We start from the raw sequence: 10,395 nt of genomic DNA, 5'->3' as shown, positions 1-10,395 counted from the left end.
TTTCTTCTGTTAACTAGATATTCTTTGTTATTCTTCGTTAGCTAGCTAGCTTCAGTCTCCTACTACTCCCAGTCTGCTTTCTGACCAATACAGCATTCTCTTTCTCATCACCGTTGTGTGTGCAGTATGTGACATGATTTGTGTTATGTCCCGATTCTCTACCTCAGGGGTTCGGCTCAAGACCCAAATTTGGAATTACCTGTCCTCCAACACACCAAATTAAGACAAAATAGTATTCTATGTGATTATAAACGTATTACCTTGCGACCCACCTCTCACATACCCAGGGCCCACTTTGAGGCCTGACCCATAGTTTAAGAAACCCCGCTCTACCTCCCTAAGTGTGCACCAATGGCATCCTTCATTAAAGTATTGAATTGAGTCATGTTTTATTTTTCCATTCTGGTTTGGATTTAAAACCCAGCAAATGCATATGATTTCAGATTTTTCTGGTTAAAAGCACATTTTTTGTTAAACATAAATGAATTAAATAGCAATGAACTACCTACCAATGTACAATGCTAAAATGTTGGGAAGGACACAATATCCTTAAGAACCCTGATAATAGTATTTAACTAAATAAGAACTCTTTGTTTTAAAGGTTGCAGAGAGGGTTGCGGAGGAGGTTGTGGAGGATTGAGCCCTTGACTCCCCTGTACCGTAGATGGTGTTCAGACAAGAGAATTGTGTTATCCTGTGTGTGTGTGTTATGTATGTGTGTGTACGCCAATTAGATTGCATATTTCTGAATTGTTAACTAAAATTACAAATGTGTTAACTGTTCATAAAAAATAAAAATAAAATTACAATATAAAACATGCACATACAAACAACAGCATACAGATGCACATCACCATCAATGACATCACACCTGGCCAAACCCACCAGCTCCCCCATCCATCTCCAGCTCCCCCATCCATCACCAGCTCCCCCATCCATCTCCAGCTCCCCCATCCATCTCCAGCTCCCCCATCCATCTCCAGCTCCCCCATCCATCTCCAGCGCCCACATCCATCTCCAGCGCCCACATCACTCTCCAGCTCCCCCATCCATCTCCAGCTCCCCCATCCATCTCCAGCTCCCCCATCCATCTCCAGCTCCCCCATCCATCTCCAGCTCCCACATCCATCACCAGCTCCCCCATCCATCTCCAGCTCCCCCATCCATCTCCAGCTCCCACATCACTCTCCAGCTCCCCCATCCATCACCAGCTCCCCCATCCATCTCCAGCTCCCCCATCCATCTCCAGCTCCCCCATCCATCTCCAGCTCCCCCATCCATCTCCAGCTCCCCCATCCATCTCCAGCGCCCACATCACTCTCCAGCTCCCCCATCAATCTCCAGCTCCCCCATCCATCTCCAGCTCCCCCATCCATCTCCAGCTCCCCCATCCATCTCCAGCTCCCCCATCCATCACCAGCTCCCCCATCCATCACCAGCTCCCACATCCATCTCCAGCTCCCACATCCATCTCCAGCTCCCCCATCCATCTCCAGCTCCCCCATCCATCACCAGCTCCCCCATCCATCACCAGCTCCCCCATCCATCACCAGCTCCCCCATCCATCTCCAGCTCCCCCATCCATCTCCAGCTCCCACATCCATCTCCAGCTCCCCCATCCATCTCCACCACATGGCTTCAAACTGCACCATTTTGTTTCTGTTGCACTTTCAACATTTTGATAATGAAGTATTTGACCTTTCCATTGTGTTAGTGATGGAGGATTGGTTGTATGGTCTAATCCGCCGGGTATCTCACTGCTCACTCATATGCCATGTCTTGAAATATGCACATAGATGGATTAAAAGTGCATTTACATTGGGATACTTGTGACAGACAACTTTCTAACTCTGCCCATCACTTTTGGACTTTATAGCATTTAAAGAAGGCATGGATTATTGAATCATTGTTAGTTTTACACTTAAGACATGACTCTGCCGTTGTGCTGTAGAATGTGATTTTCTCTTGTATAATATGACCTCTGAGGTTTCTGTTTGGCCTAAAGCTTGGAGGAGGTATACGAAAATGCAATTTTAGAATGTTGGGAGGTCATGTCCTCCTGTCCCCAGAGAAAGTTGCACCCTTGATTATGACTCATACTGTGGTGTTCTACACTCCTCAGTTTCATCAGCTGTCTGGATGGTTGGTTTCAGATGATCCCGCAGGTGAAAAGAGCAGAAGTGGAGGTCCTGGGCTGGCGTGGTTACATGTGGTCTGTGGTTGTGAAGCTGGTTGGACGTACTAACAAATTCTCTGAAATGACGTTGGAGGGGGTTATGGTAGAGAAATTAGCATTCAATTCTCTGGTAACCGCTCTCATGGATATTCCTGCAGTCAGCATGCCACATGCACGCTCCCTCAAAACTTGGAGACATCTGTGGCATTGGGTTATGTTGCAAAACTGCACATTTTAGAGTGGCCTTTTATTGTCCCCAGAACAAGGTGTACCTGTATAATGATCATGTTCTTTAATCAGTTTCTTGATATGCCACACCTGTCAGGTGGATGCATTATCTTGGCAAAGGAGAAATGCTCACTAACAGGGATGTAAACAAATTTGTGCACAACATATTAGAGAAATACGCATTTTGTGCATATGGAACATGTCTGGGATCTTTAATTTCAGCCCCTGAAATCAACACTTTACATATTGCATTTATATTTTTGTGCACTATAATTTAGGTTTGCCTAAACAAAGGGGGTTAATTCTTATGCAATGACTATATTTTCGTTATTTAATTTTTATTATTTAGTAGATTTTTTTTCTCCCACTGACATTATGGAGTAGTTTGTGGAGATCCATTAAATATATTTTTTATTAAATCTATTTCAATCCCACTTTCTAATGCAACAAAATGTGAAAAAAGTTCAGAATACTTTCCGATATGTATATACAGTGACTCCTTGACTTTTTCAACATTTTGTTATGTTAAAGCCTTATTCTAAAATTGATTAAATAAATAAAAATCCTCAGCAATCTACGCACAATACCCCATAAAGACACAGTGAAAACAGGTTTTGAGAAATGTATTTTTTATTTTTTATTTAAGTATTCAGACCCTTTGATATGAGACTCAACATTAAGCTCAGGTGCATCCTGTTCCCATTGATCATCCTTGAGATGTTTCTACAACTTGATTGGAGTCCACCTGTGGAAAACTCAATTGATTGGACATGATTTGGAAAGGCACACACCTGTATATGTAAGGTCCCACAGTTGACAGTGCATGTCAGAGCAAAAACGAAGCCATGAGGTCGAAGGAATTGTCCATAGAGCTCCGAGACAGGATTGTGTTGAGGCACATATCTGGGAAAGGGTATCAAAATCATTCTAAAATGGAAGAAGTTTCGAACCACTAAGACTCTTCCTGGAGCTGGCCGTCCGTATAAACTGAGCAATCAGGGAAGAAGGACATGACCAATAACCCGATGGTCACTCTGACAGAGATCCAGAGTTCCTCTGTGGAGATGGGAGAACCTTCCAGAAGGACAACCATATCTGCAGCACTCCACCAATCAGGCCTTTATGGTAGAGTGGCCAGACAAAAGCCCCTCCTCAGTAAAAGGCACATGACAGCCCGCTTGGAATTTGCCAAAAGGCACCTAAAGACTCTCAGACCAAGATTCTCTGGTCTGATCAAACAAAGATTTAACCCTTTGCTCTCAATACCAAGCGTCACGTCTGAAGGAAACCTGGCACTGTCCCTACGGTGAAGCATGGTGGTGGCAGCTTCATGCTGTGGGGGTGTTTTTTTGTGGCAGGGACTTGTAGACTAGTCAGGATTGGGGCAAAGATGAACGAAGCAACGTACAAAGAGATCCTTGATGAAAACCTGCTCCATAGTGCACAGGACCTCAGACTGGGGTGAAGGTTTACCTTCCAACAGGACAACGACAATAAGCACACAGCCAAACCAACGCAGGAGTGGCTTTGGGACAAGTCTCTGAATGTCCTTGAGTGGTCCAGCCAAAGCCCGGACTTGCACCCGATCGAACATCTCTGGAGAGAACTGAAAATAGCTGTGCAGCAATGCTCCCCATCAAACCTGACAGAGCTTGAAAGTATCTGCAGAGAAGAATGGGAGAAATTCCCCAAATACAGGTGTGCCAAGCTTAGTAATCACAATTACTAATATTCTTTTTTACGGTTAATGTTGTCATTATGGGGTGGCAGGTAACCTAGTGGTTAGAGCGTTGGTTTAGTAACCGAAAGGTTGCAAGATTGAATCTCAGAGCTGACAATGTAAAAATCTGTCGTTCTGCCCCTGAACAAGGCAGATAACCCACTGTTCCTAGGCCGTCATTGAAAATAAGAATTTGTTCTAAACTGACATGCCTAGTTAAATAGAGGTAAAATTATCTCACTTCACTTTAGCAACCGTGTCCTTGTCATTCATGCTAATAAAGCTTATCTGAGAGACAAGAGAAAGAAAGAGAGAGGGACATTGGCAGTTTACACACACGCACTGTATCCCTCTCTTAATCCACAGGGATTTAGTCGATCCATCAGTATGAACATTTTAAGTATAACACACTGTCAAATAGGTGCCATCAGAAAGTATTTACACCCCTTGGCATTCTCCACATTTTGTGTTATAGCCGGCAATTAAACTGGATTACATTTCTGTGTCATTGGCCTACACACGATACCCCATAATGTCATAGTGGACTTATGTTTTTGGTACTTTTTACGAACTAATTAAAAATGAAAAGCTGAAATGTCTTCAGTCAATAAGTATTTAACCCCTTTGTTATGGCATGACTAAATAAGTTCAGCAGTAAAAAATGTGCTCAACAAGTCAAATAATAATAGAGTGTGTGCAATAAGTGTTTAACAGTTAAAACTGAAGTGGATCTACATTGTAGTTTTTTCACAATATGACAGAGTGAAAAGAAGTAAGCCTGTACAGAATACAAATATTCCAAAACATGCAATAAGGCACTAAAGTAAAACTGTACAAAAAAAATCACTTTAAGTCCTGAATACAAATAGTTATTTTTGGGGTGAAAACCAAGGCAACATATCACTGAGTAACACTTCATACTGTCAAGCATGGTGGTGGCTGCATCATGTGTATGCTTGTCATTGCCAGGGAGGTTTTTTTTAGGATAAAAAGAAACGGAATGGAACTAAGTGGAACTGGGTAAATCCCAAGAGGAAACCTGATTCAGTCTGCTTTCCACCAGACACTGGGAGACGAATTCACCTTTCAGCAGGACAATAATCTAAAACACAAGACCAAATATACGCTGGAGTTGCTTACAAGATGACATTGAATGTTCCTAAGTGACCTAGTTACAGTTCTTACTTAAAACGGCTTGAATATATATGGCAAGACTTGGCTGTCTAGCAAAGAATAATGTGCAAATATTGTACAATCCAGATATGCAAAGCGCTTAGAGACGTACCCAGAAAGACGTACAGCTGTAATCGCTGCCAAAGGGGATTCTAAGATGTATTGACTCAGAGTGTGGAATAGTTATCTAACAAGATATAGTTGAAGTCGGAAGATTACATACACTTAGGTTGGAGTCATTAAAACTCGTTTTTAAACCACTCTACACATTTCTTGTTAACAAACTATAGTTTTGGCAAGTTGGTTAGGACATCTACTTTGTGCATGACACGTCATTTTTCCAACAATTGTTTACAGACAGATCATTTCACTTATAATTCACTGTATCAAAATTCCAGTGGGTCAGAAGTTTACATACACTAAGTTGACTGTGCCTTTAAACAGCTTGGACAATTCCAGAAAATGATGTCATGGCTTTAGAAGCTTCTGATAGGCTAATTGACATCATTTGAGTCAATTGGAGGTGTACCTGTGGATGTATTTCAAGGCCTACCTTCAAACTCAGTGCCTCTTTGCTTGACATCATGGGAAAATCAAAAGAAATCAGCCAAGACCTCAGAAAATAAATGTAGACCTCCACAAGTCTGGCTCATCCTTGGGAGCAATTTACAAACGCCTGAATGTACCACGTTCCCCTGTACAAACAATAGTACGCAAGTATAAACACCATGGGACCACGCAGCCGTCATACCGCTCAGGAAGGAGACGCATTCTGTCTCCTAGAGATGAACGTACTGTGGTGTGAAAAGTACAAATCAATCCCAGAACAACAGCAAAGGACCATGTGAAGATGCTGGAGGAAACAGGTACAAAGTATCTTTATCCACAGTAAAACGAGTCCTATATCGATATAACCTGAAAGGCCGCTCAGCAAGGAAGAAGCCACTGCTCCAAAACCGCCATAAAAAAGCCAGACTACGGTTTGCAACTGCACATGGGGACAAAGATCATACTTTTTGGAGAAATGTCCTCTGGTCTGATGAAACTGTTTGGCCATAATGACCATCGTTATGTTTGGAGGAAAAAGGGGGAGGCTTGCAAGCCGAAGTACACCATCCCAACCATGAAGCACGGGGGTGGCAGCATCATGTTGTGGGGGTGCTTTGCTGCAGGAGGGACTGGTGCACTTCACAAAATAGATGGAATCATGAGGTAGGAAAATTATGTGGATATATTGAAACAACATCTCAAGACATCAATCAGGAAGTTAAAGCTTGATCACAAATGGGTCTTCCAAACGAACAATGACCCCAAGGATACTTCCAAAGTTGTGGCAAAATGGCTTAAGGACAACAAAGTCAAGGTAATGGAGTGGCCATCACAAAGCCCTGACCTCATTCTTATAGAGAATTGTGGGCAGAACTTAAAAAGCGTGTGCGAACAAGGAGGCCTACAAACCTGACTCAGTTACACCATCTCTGTGAGGAGGAATGGGCCAAAATTCACCCAACTTATTGTGGGAAGCTTGTGGAAGGCTACACGAAACGTTTGGCCCAAGTTAAACAATTTAAAGGCAATGCTACCAAATACTAATTGAGTGTATGTAAACTTCTGACCCACTGGGAATGTGATGAATGAAATAAAAGCTGAAATAAATAATTCTCTCTACTATTATTCTGACATTTCACATTCTTAGAATAAAGTGGTGATCCTAACTGACCTAAGACAGGGAATTTTTACTAGGATTAAATGTCAGGAATTGTGAAAAACTGAGTTTAAATGCATTTGGTTAAGGTGTATGTAAACTTCCGACTTCAACTGTATATTTGTGTTTTATTTTTCATCAAAACATTTTTTATGACACTACAGAGTATTTTGTGTAGATCGTTGACCCCAAAAATTACAATTAAATCAATTCTAATATTCCTTGTAACACAAAAACATTTGGAAAATGTCAGTGTGAATACTTTCTGAAGGGACTGTAATGGTCACCGCATTAAATGTTAATGTTTTAAGCCTCCAATCCCCCATCCTCTGTTAATGGCAAAAAGAAGGCAGATTGAAGAGGGAAAGAGAGAAAGAGAAAAGGGTCACGAGAGAGAGGCGGCGAGAATGGGGAGAGAGAGAAAAAGAAGGCACAGCAGTAGAGAGTAAGGAGGGAAACAACCATCATTATTTAATCATGAGAGTGGTAGAGAAACATGGTATGCTCTATATGAGATTGTGGGAGATTAAGTGAACTGTGTTGTGCTTGTAACACACAGCAAAGCACTGCAGGATGTTTATAAAGCACCGCTCGCAGCGGAGGATGGATAAAGCCCTCAGAGCAACTTTCACAGCGGACAGAGACTGAGTGAGTGAGAGAGAGGCATCTCTGCTCAGGATTCCACCTGGGGAGAGGGATCAGAAGCTTTCACTTCGAACTGAACAGTTGGGTACATGCGGATAGCTTATAATGAAGTACAATTTTGGGGTCCTGAAGTTAGAAGCAACAATTGGATACTTCTGTGAAGGATTGCTTATAATGAAAAGTATTTTGGGGAAAGAGATATCAAACAGGATTCATCATCTTTGAGAAGTTTGTTTGAGCAGGTCTTGGCGGTGTCGTAGAGTAAATATCTGATAGTGTGATTAACTTCTGGTCATGTTCTTTAATCTTATTCATGACACTAATGTGTCAGTGGCAGCAATCAAGTTTTAATAGCATTTTGGTGACGATGAAGACAAACCATTGAATCACTTTTACAGGAGGGGAGTTACACTTCAGGAAAAATGAACTGCTATTCTGTATATTAACCCCTGGTACTTTTACTATTGACTACAAAGACAGAACATTCTTAATGAAACATGCATCAGGATATCGCAAAGTGTTGTTACTGTGACTGTTTGTTTCCTCCTAAATAAAATATTTGGTAGTTTCACTAGAATAAGTTAAATGCATATAATTATCAGGGCATATATGCGATAAGTGGATAATAAAAATCACTGGATAATAAAAAAAGGGGGCACGTATTATAAAACTTCTAGACAGAGAGGTAATTTACAGATTATAAAGGCTTTCTATGGTTTATATAGTGATACATTTTTTATGCTTAGCCCTGTAAAAGTATTCTGACCATCCACTATTAAGATCTCTCTTGGGCATTTCCATGTAAAAAGCCCCATGATCAGTAAGTTCATAGGAGCACATCACAGAAATTAAGAGAGAAATTAAGGCATATATATATATATATATATACAGTTCCAGTCAAAAGTTTGGACAGACCTACACATTCAAGAGTTTTTCTTTATTTTTACTATTTTAGGATAACAGTGAATAACAGTGAAGACATCACAACTATGAAATAACACATATGGAATCATGTAGTAACAAAAAAGTGTTAAACAAATCAAAATGTTTTATATTTTAGATTCTTCAAAGTAGCCACCCTTTGCCTTGATGACTGCTTTGCACACGCTGTAGACATCTTTGCACACTCTTGGATTTTTTTTAACACTTGTTTTGGTTACTACATGATTCCATATGTATTATTTCATAGTTGTGATGTCTTCACTATTATTCTACAATGTAGAAAATAGTAAAAATAAAGAAAAACCCTTGAATGAGTAGTAGTGTCCAAAATTTTGACTGGTACTGTATATATAATTTTTCAACCATTTTCCATCCAAATGATTCACAGTACAGTATAGCACAGTACACATTAGTACATTACAGTAAAGAAAAGTAGAGTACGGTATAATACAGTACAGTAGAGCACACTAGAGTACAGTATAATTTACTGTATTGTACTGTGGGTTATTGAACTCTACTTGAATGAACTCTACTCTACTGTATTGTACTGTAGTGTGCTCTACTATGCTCTACTGTGATGTCCAAACTTGTGAAACATAGACATCTATGACTGGTACAGATTTGGTGAGGTCCAGAAATTTGTTTGGGGGTGGGGCTCATTAGAATAATAGCCAGTGTCTGGAATAATACCAGACCATTGTTCTACCTTTTCAGGACACACATAAAGAGAATGACATTCATGGACCCATGATCTCATTCTGTCACCATCATTATTTTACAGTGTGTTAATCCACTTGACTTACTATTCAATAACCAAAATAGATGTTTCAAACTCAAGGTGTCATATCATAGCAGACATCCCATTCTTTCTGCAGAAATCTTTGAATCTTCAATGAGAGAGGGGAGGTTCTACTAAGTAGAATATGTAATATGTAATTGTTTTAAGTTGGCCATACCATAGATCATTTAGCTATTTGATGTTCCATTTAAGGATGGCTTTAGGTATAAAAAAATATATACAAAAATTATTTTAGAACATTTTGAATTTGACCTTTACTTCTATAGCCCACAGAAACGCATTGTATAACACATTCATAAATGGCAAAAAAATTATCATAAGGAATACGTTTTTGAAGTACTATATCTAGGAGATATAAGAAAGCCCAGGAAAGATTTGTGGGTTTTTTGGACACATATTTAACCTCTTATTTTTGTTGGCACAAAACTACCTCCATACTTCCATTCATTTGTATTGGTTACATTTAGACGAGTCCCGTGGGGCTTATGAGGGATCGCAAAGCAAAATGTAGGACACCATTGTGTTTATCAGTGTCTCCCCTTGCCATTAGTTTGTAGACCAAACGTTCTGACAATACAGATGTTTTCGTGAGAAGACCGATTTTTGGGTTGTCTCATGGATTGTCTGAGTGGGGAGGGGAAAACTGAAAACTAGCTGTTCTCTTTCTTATAGGTATATTAACTAATTTACTGATGTCACCAAGCAGGCCAAAACTCCATCCCACCAAAACAGACTGAAATTTCAGGTGGTCTTTTCAAACAGCTCTTACACTAAATGGGCATTGTCATCATTTTCACAATTTCACAGTATTCCAACCTCAGTGTGGAAATATATATTAAACACAGCAAAATCACATTTTTGATTGCACTGGGCCTTTAAAGTGAAAGATCGGAGTCTCAGCGTCATTCTGTTACCTCAGAATTACCCTCTACTGTTTTCATTTAACCAGGGAGCCCCATTTAAATAACAAATCTCTTTCCTTGCCTAGGAGACTGGGCCACAGCAGA

At 40.4% G+C, this 10,395-nt stretch overlaps 1 protein-coding gene across 1 annotated transcript; it reads left to right on the top strand.

The window, feature by feature from the left end:
• Positions 1–859: 859 nt before the first annotated feature.
• On the top strand, positions 860–1,714 carry LOC115166394 (extensin-like). The gene has a single exon (XM_029720299.1). The coding sequence runs from the start codon at positions 860–862 to the stop codon at positions 1,712–1,714; it is 855 nt and encodes a 284-aa protein (XP_029576159.1).
• The last annotated feature ends 8,681 nt before the right edge of the window (positions 1,715–10,395 follow it).

The sequence above is a fragment of the Salmo trutta genome, chromosome 28 (genome assembly GCF_901001165.1).
Source record: "Salmo trutta chromosome 28, fSalTru1.1, whole genome shotgun sequence".
In the NCBI taxonomy this organism is placed as follows: Eukaryota; Metazoa; Chordata; class Actinopteri; order Salmoniformes; family Salmonidae; genus Salmo; species Salmo trutta.
Note: the sequence above shows the minus strand (reverse complement) of the source record. Positions and strands in the feature narration are given on the sequence as shown.

Coding starts and splice junctions, on each gene's coding strand:
- LOC115166394 (XM_029720299.1), top strand. CDS start 860: ATGACATCACACCTGGCCAAACCCACCAGCTCCCCCATCCATCTCCAG.